We start from the raw sequence: 24110 nt of genomic DNA on the forward strand, positions 1-24110 counted from the left end.
GACAAATCATTTTCAAGTAAATAATTATGTATATCTAGGCAACGTCCATCTTGACAGCTTGACATTTGTCAATTGACACTTGAATATTACGAACCTAAGGGTTATTTAACCTTCTTTTCTACAAGAAAACTAGAAAATAGCTGATAACTTTTAAACGGCTGAACCAATTTTTTTGGATTATAGCTAAGAACACTCTCGATCAAGCCAAGCCACCTTTCAAACAAAAAAAACTAAATTAAAATCGGTTCATTCGTTTAGGCGCTACGATGCCACAGACAGATACACAGATACACAGATACACAGACACACAGATACACAGATACACAGACACACAGATACACAGATACACACGTCAAACTTATAACACCCCTCTTTTTGGGTCGGGGGTTAAAACAAACGCGAACGAAGTTGTGGTCTTACTTTTCTAAGAAAGCATTTAAATTTTCCCTCGGGAAATAGATCCTCAGTCAGTAGTTTCATGAAACTAAAACTGCTCTGTTTAAAGTTAAGCTTGGCTTCCTTGCACTTTGTAGTTCCGGTTACACCTTTTCTTACCTTAGCGGGATATTTATAGGCTACTAGAGGATGCCCGCGACTTCGTTCGCGTGGATTTATGTTTTTAAAGATCCCGTGGGAACTGTTTGATTTTCCGGGATAAAAAGTTGCCTATGTCAATTACAGGGACGCAAGCTACCTCGGTACCAAACGTGCAAATCGGTTAAACGGATGGGTTTATAGGAATCGCGGGGGAACTCTTTGATTTTCCGGGATAAAAAATAGACTATGTCAGTCCCCGGGATATAAGCTAACCCTGTATCAAATTTCGTCAGAATCTGTTTAACTGTTGGGCCGTGAAAAGGTAGCAGACAGAGAGATAGACAGAGAGATAGACAGACAGACACACTTTCGCATTTATAATATTAGTATGGACTAGCGATCCGCCCCGGCTTTGCACTGGCCATGTTGAACAATAACGTCATATTCAAAACAATACATAACTTTTCTTAAATCACTCTATCTATAATTGGGGAAGACCGCAACGGTTTTATAACGCTCGTGTGAATCAGGGCTAACTGTCGTGAAAGTAATTATATTTAGTGGACGCGCATGTAGTTTTTCGTAAATGTTGTTCTGGTAAGTAATTGTGGTGCTGCTAGTAGAGTGTTGCCATTTTGGAATGAGTTGAAAGCGTACTGGGAGCCACTTGGCCTGTTTCGCGATTGTTTTGTATGGCCACAAGTTATAACATGTAGCGTGTTCTTCTCGCGTCGTCGGTTCCCCAACTTTTGAGGACAGTGGCTCCCTTGAGATATCACCTTCACGATGTTGCGCCATTTTTTCCTGTTAGAGGCCGTACGGAAGGCATTGCAGAAGGGTATGTCGACCGCTTCTGTGATTTCTCCATGCTACTTGAATTTTTTCTAGCAATGTAGGGTGTTGACGTCTTTTTTTCTTTATTTTTTTTCTTTATTTATTTAAGGGCTTTGATACATTTAAAAGTACATGACAGCCCTATTATAATCTAATTAAATACAACAATACAACAAAATTCTTAACCTAACAAAATAAGTCTTTCTCACTACCCATAATTTGATTTAGAAAGCAGCCATGTGCAGATGTCATTATCCCCAAACCAAACCGAAATATACTTCATAATCTCCTCAATAATAAAACCAATAAATGCTTTGATCTTTTCTTCTTTCTTGTAGACCTCATTAATCTATAGATACATAGATAGACATATGAGTCTTATGCGGATTTATATTTTAACTAGTTTTTACCCACGACTTCAAAAATTCTGCATGCCAGATTTCAGCCCAATCCGTCCAGTAGTTTGAGCTGTGGGTTGATAGATCAGTCAGACAGTCAGTCGGTCAATCACCTTACCCTTTTATATGTTTAGATATAAAGTAAGTGCCGCCACCGCTCATAGCGGAAAGATGGGTAAGCTAACCGCCATCGCTTGTGCCTTGGGCGACAGGACAAACACACAATTGAGCCCCGCCGGTCAGTTCTGAACTGAAGCAGCAGCGAGCCAAGTGCGTTCTTGGTCTTGCACGATTCGCCAACGGTGCTTCAACGGTTTAATTATAGCCTTAACGAGGAATTACTTATTATTAGGCATTAAATGAGTCTTATGCGGATTTATTTAAATACCACTTGAACACTTGAACTTGATAATGGATACCCTTCGAATGAGGTTCGCATAGGTATGCACGTATAGATTTGCGTCCCACATCCTGCGTTCATGACGCGCAGGTGTGGCCGTAGCTTTAGTTATGATTCGCCCGTGTATTTGGATTAATTCATCTCTTGAAAAAATTTTCACTAGAAGAGTAACATGTCTAGCGTTCGGCACCAGGGGTCGGCAAGGCCTCGTTACTCCGCTGCGAAAAATCCTTCAATACTCCCACCCAAACACATACACACGCACACGCATACTCACACACGCACACACAGGCGCATACACACACAGACACACACACACACGTACTGTTACATCCCTCAACTGTTAGCTGAAGAGCTGACCCAGCAGCTACTCTATCTTGACCAGGTGTCAGATCGGGTAGATGCGGGCAGTCCGGTCCTACAACTCGAAGAGGTTGCACGTCTATTACTATTTCCATGTAATCCCAAGTATTTTCCTAGTGTATTAAAATTTATTATATTATTCTGTGTAAAAACAATTTTTTTAAAAACCCTTTCGGATTTTCCGTTGTAACAGTACGCATGCACGCATACCCACCCGCACGCACATTAAGTAATGAAACATAATCATATTATTATCATAGATTTCAATTTTATTCTTTCTTTTCTTTAACAATTTCTTTATCTGGAGTGAGTGTTAACAACAGTAACACAGTTTTTAACTACATATAATACAGTTCTTATAATACCGCAATAAGAGAAAATCAAAGATTTCATTTTTATCCACCTCTACAAAACACCTTAATTAGCCATTCCACGGTATGAAATCTCCCTTGGTATAAATTATAATTGGATCGGAAAATTGAAAAATTTCAGGAAACACAAAAGAGCATTGGAAAAGAAGTTCCTTTTGGATAACTTTTCGTATTCATCATCAAGCTATTTCAGTCATAATCACGTTTCCATTGTCCCTACTTACTTATTTTCTGTTCCTCTTTACGATTTATTTGACGTGAAGACTGAGAGAGGGCTCAGGGCAGCTCCTTTATCGAGACAGATATGTCATGTTTTAACTCTAAGTTAAGCTTGACAAGCTTAAGAGGGGTCTCTCCGTCACTCGCCCCATACAAACGTAGTTCATCTCTCATTGGAATACTAACTAATCATACTCAATGGAATTTTGTAGAAACGTTCCGGGAACTAATATCTATGCCTGTGGTTTTCCGGATTTCCGTTAAAATATTCAGTTTCAAAGTTACGCGGTCTTAAAAATTCACATACAAATCTTTAGCCCCTGTAATTTTAAAACTACATATTTTTAGAAATATCTAAAACACCACAGGCACGGATATTAGTTTCTAGAATATGTCTGCTTAATTTCATGGACTTTGGTTGCTTAATATTCAAATGAAATTGGGACTACGATTGTATGGAGTAAGTGACGGAGAGAGCCCTGTTAATACAGAGTTAAAACGAGAGTTAGTGCGCACTAAATTCAAAGTACCCACTATAGACTTCTGGCTGAGATCTATAGAGCGCACTTTGATTTGCTCGGACTTAAGTCAGGGTTAAAACGCGCCAGATTTATGTCCTTAGATTTTTATTTATTTATCTTAAATGTGAGCAAATCCAAGTTCGTTATATAGATCACACCCCCAGTTTCAACCTTAATTAGGGTCCCGTATTCAAAGGGTGCCAACGGGACTCTATTACTAAGCCTCCACTGTCCGTCCGTCTGTCTGTCTGTAGGCTGTATCTTGTGAACTCTCACCTATTGGTGAGAGTTGAAATTTTCACAAAATGTGTATTTCTACTGCTGATACAAATAATTTAAATTTCAAAACGGTTGGCATGAAAAAAAAATATCAAAAAGGGTTACTTCTTGTGCGATGGTATGGAACGCTTCGTGTGCGAATCCGTCTCCATGAATCACTCTATCTATTGACGAAAACCGCATTAAAACCCGTTGCGTAGACAGACGACGGCGGGAAGCGACATTGTTTTATGCCTACTAGGTGTGCAAAGAACTAAATTTAGTTCCCACGCACACTAAAGTTTAGTTTCTGTAGATTTTTCATCCGTCAACATGAACGTCTTTTTTAAAGAAAATGTGTTATGGAAACAGGAAACAGGTAGATAGGTTCAGCAGTACAAAATTTTCTACAGGAAGCTGTATTCCGAGGTGATAGAGACCATTTCTTCGGCTAAACTTAATTTATGCCCGACGCAAACCAATTTAAAACTTTGCCAGCGTTCATACCTACCTACTGTTTTAGAACTTTTGTATCATATTATCATATTTTCGAGTTTTGGGGTTGTTATTTGATTATCGTAATTTATGATATTCATATCTGCTCTCTGAAGCTGTGATAGCCTAGTGGTTAGAACGTCCGCCTCCTAATCGGAGGACGGGGGTTCGATCCCGGGCACGCACCACTAACTTTTCAGTTATGTGAGTTTTAAGCAATATCACTTGCTTTAACGGTAAAGGAAAATATCGTGAGGAAACCTGCATGCCTGAGAGTTCTCCATGTTCTCAAAGGTGTGTGAAGTCTGCCAATCCGCATTGGGCCAGCGTGGCAGACTATGGCCTAAACCCTTCTCATTCTGAGAGGAGACCCGTACTCTGTAGTGGGGCGGAAATGGGTTGATCATAATACGTCCTGCTCTCCCGATTTTACTCTTTCGCTGAGGACTAGGCTCTTACCGCGACTTCCTCGTGGATTTAAGTTTTTGAAATCCCAGTTGCAATATTATCCGACGCTTCTTCTGCTTGAGGCCTTTTGACTGTAATGCTCAAGTGTCAGAGGCACCGGGATAACCAAACCCTTAGGTACCTGTACAACTGGTAATGTGTGGCACAACTTTCAAAGAATAAACTTTTTTAGGGTTCCGTACCTCAAAAGGAAAAAAAACATCGATTTACAAAAAAAGGAACCCTTCTCTTCTACTCTCTGGGTTAGTCTCTGCACTTAAAGTGCAAGAGACGGGTCTACCCGCGAAATAATTTGGTTTTTCGCAATTTGTAAACCAACACGACAAAGTAGGCTAATGGCATTCTAATTACGACAATGGCAATATCATCTTCACAGGATTACATAAAAATCTTTACTTGAAAGTGTTCAGTTTAAGAAATTATTCAAAAGTAACAATGAGTTTGACATGAGATACTCACAAATTAGTCGATACTATAACTAAATTCTTAAACTGGACCCTTTCAAGTAAAGATTTTTATATAAACCTGTGAGGATGATACTGCTTCTGGCGCTATTAAAATGAAATAAGCCTAAGTACTTTGTCGTATTAGTTTACAAATTGCGGAAAAACAAATTCAACTTGAATATCGCGGGCAGAATGTTTCCATATGTTGTGCGTAAAAAGGAACCGTTATAGGATCACTTTGTTGTCTGTCTGTCTATCTGTCGATCTGTCAGCGTTCTCTACCGTGAAAGAGGTCGTCGAAGGTGTTCTAAAATAAGCTAGAATATCTAACTAATAATAATAATTATAATATTCCTCAGCTTATCACGACTACATAGTCTACCTTCCCACATACTTAGCAAAATTAATAATTATGATAAATTATCGTACCCGATGATTACTAATGAGGCACTTATGAAACAGCAGTAAAACGGGTAACATTGTGAATTCCTCATAATTTGCCATCATCAATCGTTTTTAAGGATGCATTAAGATCGTTAGCGGTTTAGGGTTATCAACACTAAAATATTAGAGAATATAGTCCTAGGGTGAAAAGCATAGCTAAGCAATTAGGAAAGACTAGAAAAGAGTCGTCGTGCCCGGTGCGAACAGATTAGCGAGCGAAATTAACCATTATTTCGCTCTTTATTCAAAACCGAAATAATATCGATTCTGTTCGAGCGAAATCGAAATGAAAATACTCTTTTTGAAATGTCGGTAAGTATGGCGTTTCTAATGAGTTGGTTAAAAAAACGAGCCAGTCAGACTCGCGCCCCGAGGATTCCGTACTCGAGTATTTTTTCAGACATTTTGCAAGATAAATCAAAAACTATCCATACTAATATTATAAATGTGAAAGTGTGTCTATCTGTCTGTCTGTCTGCTACCTTTTCACGGCCCAACAGTTTAACCGATTCTGACGTTTGGTACAAGGTCAGCTTATATCATGGGGACGGACATAGGCTACTTTTTATCCCGGAAAATCGAACAGTTCCTATGGGATCTTTAAAAACCTAAATCCACGCGGACGAAGTCTCGGGCATCCTCTAGTCACACTAATATTATAAAGGCGAAAGTTTGTATGTGTGTGTGTGTGTGTGTGTGTGTGTGTGTGTATGTTTGTTACTCCTTCACGCAAAAACTACTGGACGGATTTGGCTGAAATTCGGAATGGAGATAGATAATATCCTAGATTAGCACATAGGCTACTTTTTATCCCGGAAAACCAAAGAGTTCCCATGGGATTTCGAAAAACCTAAATCCACGTGGACGAAGTCGCGGGCGTCAGCTAGTTATGCATAAAAATCAAAAAAATCTGTTTTGGAATGTACACGTAAAGGCCTTTCATATGATACCCCACTTACGGCCCTATTCACAAACGTTACTATGAGGTCTCACAGAGCGCTCGAACGCATAGTGTAGGTTCCACCAATCAGATCATTGTAAATTGACGTGATACAGTCATCTGATTGGTGGAACGGACACTGTGCGTTCGAGGGCACTATGAGACCTCATAGTAACGTTTGTGAATACGGGTGTTAGTATATCTACCTATAGGGAAGTACCCTATAGGTTTTCTTGACAGACACGACAGACGGACAGTCAGACAACAAAGTGATCCTATAAGGGTTCCTTTTTTCCTTCTAAGGTACAGAAGCAAAAAATTAACCAGGTTCCCGAGCCCTGGAAAAGTGGCAGCCCTATTAATGGGGGGGAGGAGAGGCATTAAAGCTAATTTGCATCCACAGCCGCTGATCAGCGGCGTTATTGAATTAAATTACAGCCTTATCGTTGACACGCTTTGTAATCCTGTCCGGCGCCATTGCTCTGCGCATGCCTTGCACATTCGCGGGAAAATCAAAAAGGTTATTGCTCTCTTTGGATGCCCGTGTCTTTGATCGCGTAGATTTATTGTTTGAAAAATCATGTGGAAACTATATTTTTAACTTTAAAAAAATTGGGTGGCAGCCATCTTAAAATTCAAATCAAATCAAATCAAATCAAATTTCTTTATTGCGAATTTGGGTAAACAGTGGAGATGTTACAAAGACAAAAAGGTACAGCCAAATTCTGCTTATAAGCATGCAATATGTTACATGAAATTAAAATACATTTTGGCCACACAAAAAACATTTAAATATTTAAATATTTAATTCGTTATATTTCCTTATCTAATCTAAACTATTATCTGCTGTTATAACGGCAAAAGAAAATACACACTGTGAAAATTTCAAATCTCTACCTAGATAGTCCGCTGACAGACAAACAGAAGGACGGATAGCGGAGGCTTATAGGATACCTAATTGGGTTCCGTTGGCACTTTTCAAGTACGGAACCCTAATTGTAAGCTCATTATGTATATGATAATACCAAAGACAATAAAGAAGAAGATAACACTAGGTACCTAGTCAATTTGTGATAATTGTTACTAAGCACAATATTACTACATAGCATAAAAATGGATAAATACGTCTGTGCAATGCGTAGTTTAAGAGAACTGAAATATTTACCGTTAATATCTTTGAGGAAATATTATTAATGCTAACGTAGGTACGTTAATACCGTTAATACATTACGTAGCTGTAGGCAAAATTCTACGGACACATACAAAGAGTTGCCTCCTCGTTTCTAATAATTCGAACTGCTAGAAATTAGAATATGGAACGACCTTCCAGCGTCAGTTGTCCCCTCCACCTCTAATATGGCTACCTTCAAGTGAAGAGTGAATAGGAAACTTCTAGGCAAGCGCGCTCCATCTTAGGTTGCATCATTACTTGCCAGCAGGTCGGATTGCAGCACTAGGCTAGTCAAAAATACCGGCCAAGTGCGAGTCAGACTCGCGCACCGAGGGTTCCGTACTCGGGTATTTTTTACAACATTTTGCACGATAAATCAAAAACTATTATGCTTAAAAATAAATAAAAAACTGTTTTAGAATGTACAAGTAAAGCCCTTTCATATGATCCCACTTGGTATAGTTATCTTACTTTGAAAATTGAAACACATTTTTTTTTCAATGATGTACTTAAACACAAATTCGCGGTTTTCAGATTTATTCCTGTACTTGTGCTATAAGACCTACCTACCTGCCAAATTACATGATTCTAGGTCAACGGGAAGTACCCTATAGGTTTTCTTGACAGACACGACGGACGTACCTACGGACGGACAGACAGACAATAAAGTGATCCTATAAGGGTTTCGTTTTTCCTTTTGAGGTACGGAACCCTAAAATGGATAGTGAGACGTAATCATTATTTAATTTTAATACTTATTGAAAATGCGTTTCATGTGCTTCAGTGCAGTATGCGAACAGCATATTGAACGTTTTATCTAAGACCATTAAGATAACGTCTATTTTCGGTTCAGTGTACTTTAAATATTTGCGAATCATTACGAAATCATAAGTGGTTGTATCATTCGGTGAAATGTCTTTCGAAAATAAAGTCGTACTTATAACCGGTGCCGGTTCTGGCATTGGCGAAGCAATAGCGGTTCATTTCGCTAAGTTATCCGCTAAGCTGTCTCTACTGGACATTAACGCTGAAAATCTAGAAAAAGCAGTTGAAAAGTGCGAGGAATTGAGCAAAACTAAGGCGATTAAAATTATCCTCGATATGACAAAAGATGAAAGCGTAAAACAAGCAGTCGATAAAACTATTGAAGAATTTGGAAAAATCGACGTAGTTGTCAATTGTGCAGGAATTGTTAGTATATCTGGTATACTAGATGGTGTATTCATAAATGATTTCGATAAAGTAATGACTGTTAATTTAAGAGCATATGTTGTAATGACACATTACGCTGCGCCAGCATTGGTTAAAACTAAAGGATGTATAATCAACATAGCTAGTGTATACGCTAAGTTGGTTGATAAGAAAATTATTCCTTACACAACTTCTAAAGCAGCTGTGGCACATTTCACCAAGAATGCCGCTCTGGAATTAGCTGAGAAAGGAGTAAGAGTCAATTCCATTTCCCCTGGATTTGTTGAGACGAAAATTATAGTAAATAGCAAGTGTGACATGGATAAATTTAAACTGTTGGAAAGGAAGTCGCCGCCTATTGAACATGTACTGAAGGTGGAAGAGATCGCAGATTTGGCTGGTTATCTGGCAAGTGATAAAGCGCAGAGTATAACTGGAGCTGACTTTGTCATTGATTCTGGATCTACTCTTTTGGGATCGTTGCTAGAGAACATCTAAATATATTTTTAGTTTATTTTAGAAACATTTTGTAAAACTTGCATGTCCGTACGCAGTAACTACCCACCTTAAATATTATGTTCCATGAATATTATAAACTAGCTGATGCCCGCAGCTTCGCCCGCGTGGATTGGTCAGATCCCCTGCAGCATCAGGATTGAGGAGTTTGAATCCAAATTTATGAAACAATGTCGCAAAGTTCCTCTATCGATTAAAAAAAAAATTACGCAAATCGGTTCAGAAATCTCAGAGATTTCGGTGTACATAGGTAGAAAAACACAACTCCCTTTTTGAAAGTCGGTTAAAAAAGTAGCCTATGTTACACCCTGGTCAATCCTCTACTTGTCTGTGAAAGTCCCGTCAAAATCGGTTCAGCCGTTCCAAAGATTAGCCTTTTCAAACAGACAGACAGACAGACAGACAGACAGACAGACAGACAGACAGACAGACAGACAGACAGACAGACAGACAGACAGACAGACAGACAGACAGACAGACAGACAGACAGACAAAAATTTTAAAAACGTGTGATTCAGTTAAGGTATCGTTCAAATAACCCTATGAGCTTAATATGAGGTAGTTATTTCGAAATTACAGACAGACACTCCAATTTTATTTATTAGTATAGATGCCAAGTGTGTCTGTGTGTGTGTGGACGACTTAGCTTCTAAACTGATCTTGACGAAAGGCTCAAAGATTTCATCCTGGAGCACGCAACAACTTGACTTTGTAATTGATTCTGGATGTACTCTTGACTCTTTTGGGATTGTTACTGGACGGTTGACGAAGTGTAAAATCTCTTAATTGATTAAAGAAATTATTTGTAAAACTCGCATGTTTTCTGTACTCCATAATAATTTTTTTGTATCATATGCGCTCTACATTTTTGCAGCTTTAAAAATGTCTTCTAATTCTACAAGTTTAATTTAACTAATATATTATACTCTTGAGTGAAAAAGTGTAGCGTAACAACGCTTTTACCTTGATGAAAGACACAAAGATAAGATTGTAAGACAATCGATGGACACAATATAATACGCGTGTCGGAAAATCAAAGAGTCCCTGTGTGATTTTCAAAAATCTAATATTATAGGGTTAAAAACGTTTTTCTCCGCTACTTTATGAATTTCTGTGTAGAAATTCATCAAGTATTGGAGAAGAATGCTTTGGTGTGTAGGGTTAGTTAGTCCGACAAGGCTCTTTTGGCGCGTGCCCAAAATCGGAACTAAAGCCGCCATCCAAAGAATTGTGCACTTTTACTGGACAATACCCCTGTGCACGATGGCGAGTCCATCGCCCACAGTACGGGGACCCTGGATCCAACACACAACCGGAACCTCGAGGCCCCAAGCCAAGGCAGGCCTTAGCCGACAACGGCTTAGAACGTTACCGGGGAAGTGTTCTTCCCCGCGCCACACCCGGGAAAGGAGGCCATGCCTCGAGGCCCGTTCCCCCGTCTTGACCAAGGTCAAACGGAGAAGACCCCGCTGCTGAAGTGCACTTGTTAATAGTTCGCTGTGTCGGCATAAAGCGACAACTGCGCTCTCACTCAAATGCTAAAAGAGCCTTGTTGGACTGTAAACTGGTATGCACTATGCAGCGCCACCTAACATTTCTAGCAAACAATAGATTGCGTTGCGGCGCTTGCGTTAAGTTCCTGTCGGCGGTAGATGGCGTTAGGACCTAGGAACTTAGGAAGTCTTGACATGTTACATGATATCAACCCATTGCCGGCCCACTACTAAGTACGGGTCTCGTCTCAGACTGGGAAGGGTTTAGGCCATAGTCTGCCACACTGGCCCAATGCGGATTGGCAGACTTCACACACCTTTGAGTACATGGAGAACTCTCCATGCAGGTTTCCTCACGATGTTTTCCTTCACCGTTAAAGCAAATGATATTTAATTGCTTAAAACGCACATAACTGAAAAGTTAGAGATGCGCGCCCGGGATCGAACCCCCCACTTCCGATTGGGAGCCGGACGTCCTTACCACTAGGCTATCACAACTTACAATGATGTTTGATCCGTTCGAATTATTATCACTAGGTAGGATGTTTAAAACGTTATTCAAACGCAGCTGCCTGAATAGGTATTCATTCAACACAATGGTTTAACATGATTATATGATAATTGAATGAATATATTATAAGTACTTGTATAACACATATGTATGTACAAAGTAAAACAAAAATACAGGCCGGTACAATTTGCCGAAATTGCCGACGTTATCGCTAAGTACTTGATAATAATATTATCACATCAGTTGTCTGCTTTGATAATATCTCTATGGCTAAGATAGATAGTATACCCCACCAGATAAGGGGCATAAGACGGGTCTCATCCACCCACCCACCTCCCACAGGTGGATGGGTCGCATCCACCTTGAGGGGCATGGGTCGCATCCACCTTAAGGGGTATATCCCTATGATACGGGTCTGCCCGCGAAATTCAAATTTAATTTGGCTTTTCGCAATTAGTACACTAATACGACAACGTAGGCTTATGGCATTTTAATTGCGACAATGGCAGTGTATCATTTCTATGTGTTTATATAAAAATCTTTACTTGAAAGGGTCCAGTTTAAAAAATTAGTTATAGTATCGACTAATTCGTGAGTTACTTATGTAAAACTGATTATTTTGACTAATTTCTTAAACTGAATTTACCGAGCAGACCAACTCAAAACGCCGCGCGTGGCCCCTCCACAGAGCACTTGAGTAGATATTCCACAGAGTGAATGGTAAGGACTTTGGGAAATGGGATCTTTACTCGTGTGGCCTAGTGTTGCCCCACGGCTCGCGCTTGGCTAGTCCATTCATAATCAACTAAACCTTCATGTGCGTCACGATGATCTAATGTGACCTTGCCATGCGCTGTTTTTATATTGAAAATTGTTTATTTTGTCTAGCGAATGAGTTGGTAATTTTTAAATAACTAATATTGGTACATCTAACCAACTTATTACATTATGTTTAGTTAAATATTTGACACCTCTAGTCCATACGTCCGTTTAGGCTATGAATCTTGTTATTCTAGCAGCTTAGCTTATTAGGTACGTACGTGTTAGAAAAGGATCTTTATATACTAATAAATAAAATTGAAGTGTCTGACTGTTTGAACGGGCTAATCTTCGGAATGGCTAAACCTATTTTGACAGGACTTTCATAGTCAAGTAGAGGATTAACCAAGGAGTAACATAGGCTACTTTTTCAACCGACTTTGAAAACTAGAGGAGTTGTGTTTTTCTACCTATGTACACTAATATCTCCGAGATTTCTGAACCAATTTGCATAATTTTTTTTAATCGATAAAGGAATTTTGCGACATCTATAAAAAATTTAGATTCCAACTCCTCAATCCTGATGCTGCAGGGGATCTGACCAATCTGCGCGGGCGAAGCTGCGGGCATCTCTAGTATTTTATATAAATGTTACGATTTAAAAAAATGGAAAACGTGAAGTAGGTAGGTAGGTAGTTCAAAAAAATCAGACTAATTCTTTGTACCTAGTAGATACCTACGTAATTAAGAAAAACTTTGTGTCATGTACGTAACACTATAATAGTACCTGCATAATAATAAATTAATGCTTATTAGGACTGAATATCTGTACCTAGACGATAAAATTTACGCCTATTTTGAGACTTAGTCAATAAAACGCTTGTGTAAAAGGTAAGTATTTTTATTGGCATTAAAGTAACATGTTCCCGCTCGCCAAACCAGATAACGCTAATCCAGAATCTATTACGAAATCGGAACCAGTTATACTCCTAGCTTTATCGCTTGCTAAATAAACTGCCATCTCCGCAACCTCAGTTGCTTCTATATTGTGTTGTAATGGTACAAACTTGGCATACGAAGCGAAAACTGCATCATTCACTTCTTGGCTTATTCCTGCATGTAATGCAATATTCGTTTCAACGGGTCCTGGAGAAATAGAATTGACTCTAACCCCTTTATCCGCTAAGTCCATAGCAACGTTCTTTGTGAAATAGGCGATAGCAGCTTTCGAAACGTTGTATGGTATTGATCCTTTGCAAACAATTTTAGCCATCACACTGGCTGTATTGACAACACATCCTTTACTTTCAATCAACGCTGGTGCAGCATAATGCACCATGGCAATTGTAGATCTAAGGTTTACACTCATAACTTTATCTAAAACACTCAGTAAATCTGGATCAAGAATTCCTTTATCTCCGAATATTCCCGCAACATTAACCAGAACGTTAATCTTTGAAAATTCCTTCATAGTGTTGTCAACTGCTCGCTTTGCATCTACATCTTTGGATAAATCTGCAACCACTTCTAACACTTTCGCTTTGCTTAATTTTCTACATTCCTCTGCCACTTTATGAAGGTTATCTCCATTTATATCTACTAAAGAAAGTGTAGCAGATTGTTTAGCGAATTGTACAGCATTCGCTCTACCTATCCCTGATCCCGCTCCGGTAATTATCACAACTTTATTTAAAAAACTCATTCTACTACTTCCGCGTTAAATATCGTTGGCGCTAAACTTCAAACTGACTTCCCCGATACGCATTTACTTGATTTATACTTGGCATATAGGTACCAAGGTGCCTAGTCATCGATTTCACAACCATCACTATCAGTGTTATCACAATAGAATCATTGTCGATTACGATCATCGATATTAATAACCACAGAAATCTGAATAAAAAATACTATAGAGTACCTATAAAAGTACGTGTCGCCACGCAGATGGGTGGAAATCAATGTGCGTAAAAGCAGATGTACGTGTGTTACGAGTTACGACTTACAGTTTCATTTAAGAGTGCTCTCCATAATGCAATCAACATTTACAGGTGGGACGTCTCAAGAGCGAGTTCGAACGAGCAAACAACGTGAATCAAAGGTCTTACGTAATTTTTTTGCAAATTAGTTAATATTTTTGCACGACTGGGCAACGCGAAGGAGTTTTTTATGTTCATCAGTCTATTTATTGTATTGTTTTTTGTTCGTATGTGGCGCTCTAGAGACCAAATGTGTGAACTGGTTTTAATGATACTTGCGACATTGATAGGTTAGTGTTTATTAGGATTGAGTAAGTATCTATGGTATCGTCTGTCCAGAAATATGAAAAGCTCTGGTGGTGCCACTAGGACTAGTACCACATGATATAACTAACTCCACGGGTTTTCCGTAATATGGCGAGGTATTTTATTTTTCTAGTCAGGCTTTACATAGTAAAAATTACACTTATATTTTCATATAAAAGGTATTTTTATTGACATTAAAATATCATTTCCCCGCTCGGTAGACCGGATAATGCTAATCCAGAATCTATCACGAAATCGGAACCAGTTATACTCTTAGCCTTATCGCTTGCTAAATAAACTGCCATCTCAGCAATCTCACTTGCATCTATATTATGTTGTAAAGGAACAGTCTTGGCATGTAAAGCGAAGACTGCATCATTTTCTTCTTGAGTTTTTCCTGAACTTAGTAGAATATTCGTTTCAACGGGCCCTGGAGAAATAGAATTGACTCTAACTCCCTTATCTGCTAAGTCCATAGCAACGTGTTTTGTGAAATAAACCACAGCAGCTTTCGAAAGGTTATACGGTATTGCTCCTTTGCAAACCAATTTAGCCATCACGCTGGCTGTGTTAATAACACACCCTTTACTTTCAATCAACGCTGGCGCAGCATAATGTATCATGGCAATCGTAGCTCTAAGATTCACACTCATAACTTTGTCTATAACACTCAACAGATCTGAATCAAGAATGCCTTTATCTCCGAAAATTCCCGCACAATTAACGAGAACGTCAATCCTTCCAAATTCTTCTATAGTATTCTCAACTGACCGTTTTACATCTACATCTTTGGATATATCCGCAACCACTTCTAACACTTTCGCTTCGCTTAAGTTTCGACATTCCTCTGTCACTTTGTTAAGGTTATCTTCATTTATATCTATTAAAGAAAGTGTAGCAGATAATTTAGCGAATTTTATAGCACTCGCTTTACCTATCCCTGATCCCGCTCCGGTAATTATAACAACTTTATTTATAAAACTCATTGTACTACGTCCGCGTTAAATAACGTTGTCGTTAAACTATAAAATGGCTTCCCCGCTACGCGCTTACATAATTAATAATTGGCATAATCTTTAAGTTCACGACCATCACTCATTGTTATCACAATACAATCATATAATCAATTGCAATTAATGACCACAGAAATCTGAATAAGAAATACTATAACTAGAAGCTATAAGTTTCGCCACGCAGTACAGTTTTATTTATGTTGCTTTGGATGTAACAAGTCATTTCTAATTATTAACCGACTTCAAAAAAGGAGAAGGTTCTCAATTCGTCGGAATCTTTTTTTATGTATGTTCCCCGATTACTCAAAGACGCCTGGACTGATTTGGATATTTTTTTGTTTGAAAAGGTATACTTTGTAGGTGGTCCCATATAAATTTTGTGAAGATCTGATGAATATCTTCGGAGATGGAGAACAGAACTCCTCAGAACAGAAATGATAATTGAATTGTTGTGAGAGCTTATCTCAATGACAGCTGCTTAGTACACTGTTTATTACTTAATTATTTTATGCACTCTACATTTTCCGTTTTAAATATTATAAGTAGTCTTATAGCTATCTATAATTATTTTATACGTATAATTTCGTTTTAAAAACGTGGCAGGTATTCAAAACAAGTGTAAGTAAATTAAAAATGTATAATACCCCCGACAAGTGAAGGTTACAGTAATAACTAGAAAAGAGCTGATAACTTTTAACGGCTTAACCGATTTTCTTGGATTACATAAAGCTAAGAACACTCTCGGTTAAGCCAACTTTCAATAAAAAAAAACTAAAATCGGTTCATTAGTTTAGGAGCTACGATGCCCCAGACAGATACACAGATACACACGTCAAACCTATAACACCCCTCTTTTTGGGTCGGGGGTTAAAAAATATTTATACAATTATGTCAACTGCAGTTTTCATAGCTGTAACGTCGTAACGGTCGCGGACAGCATAGAGCTTGAATTGCTCGTGTAGTAATTACCTATGTGTAAGTTATTCAAAATCGGCAACACAGTGCCTCGGTTAAAGCAGATAACATTTCTATTACCTTATTTAGAATTCTGTGGTCATATCTGATTATTATGAGACCGAATTTACTTATCGTCAGATAGAAAAAATCAAGGTTAAATGTATGATAACAATGTTCGAAAACATCTTCAAATTCAGAGTACCTATAGTACTTACCTATATTTATTATTTACAAGAGGATGCCCGCGGCTTTGCCCGCGTGAAGTTCGGTTTTTGAAAATCAAAGGAACTCTTTGATTTTCCGGCATAAAAAGTAGCCTATGTCCTTCCCCGGGATGTATCCCAAGTCTGTACCAAATTTCATTAAAATCGGTTCAGCGGTTGGGCCGTGAAAACGTAGCAGACAGACAGACAGACACACTTTCGCATTTATAATATTAGTATGGATTTATTAAGCTTTTGCCTGCGATTTCGTCCAAGTTACATCTATGACTTTGTTGTCACGTGTAAGTCTGCTATGGCTGCTTATTTTAGGGTTCCGTTCCTCAAAGGAAAAAAACGGAACCCTTACAGGATCACTTCGTTGTCTGTCTGTCCGTCTGTCCGTCGTGTCTGTCAAGAAAACCTATAGGGTACTTACTTCCCGTTGACCTAGAATCATGAAATTTGGTAGGTAGGTAGGTCTTTACTTTTTACCCCGGAAAATCAAACAGGTCCCACGGGATCTTTAAAAACCTAAATCCACGCGGACGAAGTCGCGGGCATCCTCTAATTATTCATAAAATAAGATTTTCTGTACACACTTATCTTTTCCATAAAGGTACCTAAATACTAGAATTAGATAAATAGAGACAACACTTAAAAGTCATAGTAAAATGAACCTTATAGACCATCATTTCAAAGTTTGAATTCGTCCATACATTTAGTGCCAACGCCCCAAGGCCACGGGAAACTACCTATTTGGATATCTACTCATGTGCTATTTGTCTATGATAAATAAAATTCATAGACAAAAACGTTACGCGTTTCTTCTCAGGATTCTGTAGTACCTAGTAATAGTCATCATCATCAGCCTGTGGATGTCCACTGTTGGACATATGCCTTCCCTATAAAGCGCCACCACACCCGGTCCTCAGCCTTCCTCATCCAGCCACTTCCCGCCAGCCGCTTTATATCGTCGGTCCATCGTGCTGGAGGGCGTCCCACACTACGCTTGTCTCCGGTCTCCACTCAAGGACTTTCCGGCTCCAACGGCCATCGCCTCTACGACAGGCATGGCCTGCCCACTACCACTTCAGCTTGTTAATAGCAGTAGTAGTGGTAGTAGTAATAGTAGAAAAATAAAACAAAAACATCTACTATGGGTGGTTTTGAACCATTTTATTATTCGTTTTTATCATTTTACTAACAAAGATTAAAATCTTAAAACATTAATAAATAATGACAATAAATATTTATTTAAGGACTACCTATTTATTTAAAACTATTACAGTACAATAATGTATTCTGTAGTATTCTAAGTTCTACATAATACTATTTGGTTTCTATGTGGGCTGAAAAAGGTGCAGTGCAAACCGCAGTCAGGGTTTTTGGAAAAACGGAACCATTATAGGATCACTTTGTTGTCTGTCTGTCTGTCCGTCCGTCCGTCGTGTCTGTCAAGAAACATATAGGGTACTTTCCGTTGACCTAGAATCATGAAATTTGGTAGGTAGGGTAGGTCTTATAGCACAAGTACAGGAATAAATCTGAAAACCGCGAATTTGTGGTTACATCATTTAAAAAAAATTAAAATGTGTTTCAATTTCCAAAGTAAGATAACTATACCAAGTGGGGTTTCATATGAAAGGGCTTTACTTGTACATTCTAAAACAGATTTTTATTTATTTTTATGTATGATAGTTTTTGATTTATTGTGCAAAATGTTGGAAAAAATACCTGAGTACGGCACCCTCAGTGCGCGAGTCTGACTCGCACTTGACCGGGGGTTTTTTAATTACTTGTTGTCTACTTCAAACTAGATGCCCGCAGCTTCGCCCGAGTGAATTTGGCAGATCCCCTGCAGCATCAGGATTGAGGAGTTGGAATCCAAAAGTCGGTTAAAAAAGTAGCTTATGTTACTCCTTGGTTAATCCTCTACTTATCTGTTAAAGTCCCGTCAAAATAGGTTTAGCCATTCCGAAGATTAGCCCGTTCAAACAGACACAACACTTCAATTTTATTTATTAGTATTAGTATAGATGTAAAAGTCAATTTCGACTAATACGAATTTAAATGACTATTAGATTTCAATCTTTCTTTAAGTTTTTGCATCCTTTTGTACATGTGCATTTTGTCCGCAGTAAAAGTTGATTTTGCGCTCTGCTGTTCCTGAAAATTTACAAAACAAATTTATGAAAGGCATAAACAATGATTGATTTTAGGGTTCCATATCTATAAAAAATAAAAAGGAACTCCTACAGGACTATGCAAGAAGGGATTAAGGCTGCTTTTCCACCAGAGATGTGCTATGCTACGTTGCTATGGATGCGTTAAATATCCACCAATCATATTAATTGGTGCACATAGCTTAGCACTGGTGGAAACGGATTTAACTAAGATATGTTTTTTATATGGAAGGATGCGTGCTATGGATGCCTGCTATGGGCAGTCGCGAGTGGTGTAGCTATGTGCAGGCTCGGCAGGACGCGTGAGCGCCTCTCTCCTCACCGCGTCGCTCTCACTGCTTCCCTACTATCGATACATCGCATAGCTCGAGCTGCGCATCTTTCTCGCGCAGCTACTTTGCGGCGGCGCATCTTCATAGCGCATCCTCCTCGATCAGCTACATAGCTTAGTATTGGTGGAAACGGTCACATATTTTCGTAGCATAGATTTCACTTCTTCGTAGCATAGCTGCATAGCACATTTCTGGTGGAAAGGCACCCTCAGGCTACTCTAAATATAGGGAAATATGGGTTCCTATTGGATTTTTAAAAAAAATTATGTTAAGCTTTTAAAAAATTTGTAAAGTAATACTACTTACATAAGGGAAAAAGGGTATTTCTATGACGTAGAGTTCGAAAAACGTAGACGCCACTATTAAAGGTCCAGATCTTCTTTCGCATACATCTAATTGCACGGCGACTTTTCCGTCAGGTAACCTTGTGAGTATAAATAGATGAATGTATATAAGACCCGTATTTTCAAAAATTTAAAACTTTGGTCTATCAAAATTTTGAAAAAAATGAAATACCTTGCCAGAGTTTCAAACATTGGTTTAAATGATGTCTCTTGACTGGACAGTCTGTATAGTAAAATCTTTCCATCGCCTGTGCCAAGCAATATGATGTCCACGTAGAAAAACAATGCTGTGATTGGTGGAAACTCCAAATAAAGGTGCTTGTATTGGTCTACCTGCAATAGCAAGGCAAAATAAATTAAACTACTAGGTGTCATACAAAAAAATCATGTACATGTATAGACTATCATTCAGTTAAATAAACTGGTCATTTATTTGAGTCAGCAGTATCGAAATACAAGATAAAGTTTTTAATTTCTTCCAATCATTAAAAATGAGTACCTTCCCGATCCTTCCTAATGAAATCCTTATTATGATTAAAGTGCACTTTTTGCCCAGTTTTTTCAGAATAGCTCATTCCCTATGACATTACAATATGTTAACGGCAATGTATATCATTCTCTATATTCTCTATATATAAATAAATAAGATACAGCTATGTATGATACACTAAAACCTAAATGATGGTGGATTTCGGTTTTTAAAAATGCAGTGAGAATTCTTTGATTTTCCACGATAAAAAGTTATTTCATGGATGCAAAGTTGTATCAAGTTTTGTCAAAATCAAACAGATGGGCCGTGAAAAGGCAACAGACAGACAAACACTTTTGTTAAGTATAATATTAGTATGGATTTTAAAACCAGAATAGGAAACATCAGGTGCTTTTTAATTCAGTGTTAACAATTGGTAGTTTTCTTACCTCTATTTTAATTAAATTTCGTGAGTAACATACAAAATTTTTGTCGTCCACTGCACTTATATGTTTGATCTGCTTGATCCATTCTACAGGACAATTTATAGGTCTGTATTTCACTTTGGAATAATTATTACTCATATCGACGGTCGCTATATATCCATAGTCAGTAAACAAATATAATACACCTTCGCTATACTGCATTTCTTTGATATTATAATCTATTGTAACGATAAATTCTGGTGTAAATTCTTGGAGTGTTAGATCCAATGAGAAAATTTCTCGGTTTTGGTGAAGATACAATACGTTGTTCGTCAGTATAAAATCATCCATTTTCAAAAACGCTTCAGTTGCAAATTCTGGAGTATCAATATCAACTGTTCGTTGTATGTATATGCCTGATTTAACTTGTATAATTGTTACATTATCGTTATTCATAATTTTTAAACAGTTTCGTTCTGGTAAAGCAACAGTAATATATTTTAATGTACTCGTGTCATACAGAAATGTACCTCTGTCGTCTCTTAATGGTAAAATTCCGTAATCGATGCTTAAAACATGTGAAATGTCGCTCAAGGAAAACTTGAAGAATTCCCTTATTTCTATGTCGTATCCTCTTAAATCAGACCATTGATAAAGATTCCTGTATATGTGATACCAAGAACATTGGTTACCAGATTTCCTTTTAGCGATTTTCGAGGAATTTTTGAACTCCTTTCGACATTTTTCGTGCCACAAATACTCTGAACTGTCAATTAGTTCTTTCCAGCCTCTGCATACTCTTCTACATTTTCCTAGGACAGACCCGTTGATTTTTCGCAATATTATTTCGAAGAGTTCGAATGGCAGTTTATTTATATACGCTTCTTCACTCATATTCTTATTTTTTGCACTGAAATAAAAAATTTTTAGTTTTTTAAATTTTAAGTAACTAGGACCTAGGTATCCTTTTTTGTACGGTGTACCTAAGAAAATATAATGTTATAGCTCCTACTTAATTACGTAGGTACCTACCTCGGTCTAGAATTTTATTGTATCTAGCATTTTGTTTCCAGTTGGAAGTATTATTGTTATTCAAAGCAATTACATATTGAAAATTTTACATTAGTGATAATTTGATAAGAACTCGTGATTTTGACATTTGTTCTGCTCTTATTTATGTTGGTCAACCTGTTTTTCTGTCAAATTAATTACTGAACGAAAAAATAAAATGTTTCACCAAAACAGAGCAAAACAAGATTTTTCACAGCACTTTATTATTAACTTACCTAATTACCTAATTTAGTTTTAGAAGTTAGTTCTAGTATCGACTAGTTTGTGAGTTATAGTCGATACTAGAACTAACTGGATCTTGAACTGGACCCCAGTATAATATTGTAGTCTTTGCTGGACCCTTTCAACTCGTCGCTTTGACAACCGATTTTGGCGGTATTGTAAGAAATTGAGGGGACTTCGTCTGTGGTGGCGTTTGCTGGCGCGCGTGTTGTGCCTTTTTCGAGTATTTTTTGTTGGAAGTGGCCGGTTTTTGTGTTCTGCTGGTGTTTATTGGTGGCAGAACTGAGTGGGAGGCGCTCTAAAAGGGCGCCGCGTGTATGTCGGCGGGCGCCGGCACAGACGGCGTCCATACTTATACCTACATATAGTTTCCCTAACTTGACATTGGCTAATCAGTGTAAAGCCAGACGAAAAAAAAAAAAAAGAAATTGAGGACTTGTCTGTGTTGCCGTTTGCTAGCGCGCCTGCGGTGCCTTTTTCTTGTTAAAATTCGCCTAACTTGTAAATAACTACGAACTTGACATTGGCTAATCTGTATAAAGCCAGACGAGAGAAAAAAAAGAAATTGCAAAATGGCACGAACTTTGAAACAGCATTAAATAAATTATTATTAATTGCGAGCCAGCGAGGGCCACCTTCATTATTTATAAAGGCTGAAAGTTTCCTCGAATATGGACTTCTGTGGACATAAACTCACTACATCAACACCATAGCGTCAGCGTGCGAGGCGATCCGCTGACGCTATACGAAGTTCATGTAGTCTCTCGATAGTAGATGTTTCTCCGGTCGTGTCGGATTTCCGTCCCATCGGGCTGAGAGTGAGGGAATAGAGAGTGCAGCTGTGTTTACACACACACTGGACTGGTGCAGCTGGACCCTCATTATCATTATTAATATTTCTAGATATAAAATGAAACAAGTTGAACCAACAATAAATGCTTTATTTCAATGCAGTTGAATAAAATTAACAAATTGATAGAATGTCGTTGAAATCGAAATTATCATAATTTTCATAATAGATTACAAAACTACTAACATAAATAAAAATAATGCAATAACCCAACTTAGTTAAGTACAATACAAAAAAAAAATACAAAAATTATTATCAAATAAATTACTGTATCAAAAAGTAATATCACAATAAATAATAAATAGCCTAAACAAATAGAAATACTTAACTAAGCTAATAAAAAGTTTAAAATGCAAAAACTAATTGTCATATGAATTTCAGTTTTTTAATTTGTAACAAATAGCCTAGCTGTAGTTCAACTTTTTCGTCATAAACCCTGGCCACAGAGCGCTTGTGTTTCCCATAATATATGTTAGTCCCAACCCGGCAATTCAGAGCTCTTGTGTTCCCCATATATATCTACGCTTTGGAGAAGTGGACCTTGCGAGAAAGTTAAAAGAAAATGATACGACGCTTTTTTAAAATTTATCTGTTCAGATACAAGTTAGCCCTTGACTGCAATCTCACCTGGTGGTAAGTGATGATGCGGGCTAACCAGGGGTATGTCAGTTTTTTATTAAACTCATACCCCTTTGGTTTCTACACATCGTACCGGAACGCTAAATCGCTTGGTGGCACGGCCTTCTCGCAAAGGTTATCTGATCGAGTTGAAACTTTGTACAATTGTTGTGGGCACTTGAAGAAAGGTTTCTGGTATAATAGATTAGCCACATTACCGGGTTAGCTAGTAAATTATATTTAACATTTTCAGTTGAACTAAAAGTTAGTAATTTGTTACTTGCATAGGAATGATAATATTACTTAATACTTAAATAATAAATTATGACTCGTCAAATCTAAACTTACACAGCACTTAACATTTTACTTTATGGTCCAAAATCCCACTGTCACCAGACGTTCCTTATTTTCTGAGAAACAAAATATGTGGGATAGAGTAGTGTTAGTGGTGCAAGAGACGGGTCTGCCCGCGAAATCTAAATTAATACGACTTAGTAGGCTTATGGCATTCTAATTCCGACAGTGTCAGTATCATCTTCACAGGATTACATAAAAATCTTTACTTAAAAGTGTTCAGTTTTCGAAATTAGTCAAAATAATGAGTTTTACATGAGTAACTCACAAATTAGTTGATAATATAACTAATTTCTTAAACTGGACCCTTTCAAGTAAAGATTTTTATATAAACCCGTGAGGATAATACTGCCATTGGCGCAATAAAAGTGCCATAAGCCTACTTTGTCGTATTAGTTTACAAATTGCGAACAACCAAATTAAATTTGAATTTCGCGGGCATCTATCCCACA

General features: G+C 37.9%; 3 protein-coding genes across 4 annotated transcripts; 1 reads left to right on the forward strand and 2 right to left on the reverse strand.

The window, feature by feature from the left end:
• The first annotated feature begins 3008 nt into the window (after nt 1-3008).
• Nucleotides 3009-9600, forward strand: LOC123878024 (uncharacterized oxidoreductase TM_0325-like). The gene is made up of 2 exons (XM_045925048.1): nt 3009-3022; nt 8763-9600. The coding sequence occupies exon 2, from the start codon at nt 8778-8780 to the stop codon at nt 9552-9554; it is 777 nt and encodes a 258-aa protein (XP_045781004.1). The 5' UTR covers nt 3009-3022; nt 8763-8777; the 3' UTR covers nt 9555-9600.
• Nucleotides 9601-13221: 3621 nt separating this feature from the next.
• LOC123878023 (short-chain dehydrogenase reductase 2a-like) lies at nt 13222-15763 on the reverse strand. Of its 2 annotated transcripts, XM_045925046.1 has the most exons (2): nt 15056-15763; nt 13222-13489 (listed from the first exon to the last, which is right to left on the reverse strand). In XM_045925046.1, the coding sequence occupies exons 1-2, from the start codon at nt 15601-15603 to the stop codon at nt 13246-13248; spliced, it is 792 nt and encodes a 263-aa protein (XP_045781002.1). In that variant the 5' UTR covers nt 15604-15763; the 3' UTR covers nt 13222-13245. The 2 variants fall into 2 exon arrangements, with proteins under 2 accessions (XP_045781002.1, XP_045781001.1); XM_045925045.1 differs by lacking the exon at nt 15056-15763 and having other exon boundaries at nt 13222-14264.
• A 2978-nt stretch (nt 15764-18741) lies between these two features.
• LOC123878019 lies at nt 18742-21716 on the reverse strand. Its single transcript, XM_045925042.1, has 5 exons — nt 21576-21716; nt 20568-21453; nt 19822-19982; nt 19612-19729; nt 18742-18956 (listed from the first exon to the last, which is right to left on the reverse strand). The coding sequence occupies exons 2-5, from the start codon at nt 21435-21437 to the stop codon at nt 18846-18848; spliced, it is 1260 nt and encodes a 419-aa protein (XP_045780998.1). The 5' UTR covers nt 21438-21453; nt 21576-21716; the 3' UTR covers nt 18742-18845.
• Between the last annotated feature and the right edge of the window lie 2394 nt (nt 21717-24110).

This window comes from Maniola jurtina, chromosome 25 (assembly GCF_905333055.1).
Source record: "Maniola jurtina chromosome 25, ilManJurt1.1, whole genome shotgun sequence".
Lineage (NCBI taxonomy): Eukaryota > Metazoa > Arthropoda > Insecta > Lepidoptera > Nymphalidae > Maniola > Maniola jurtina.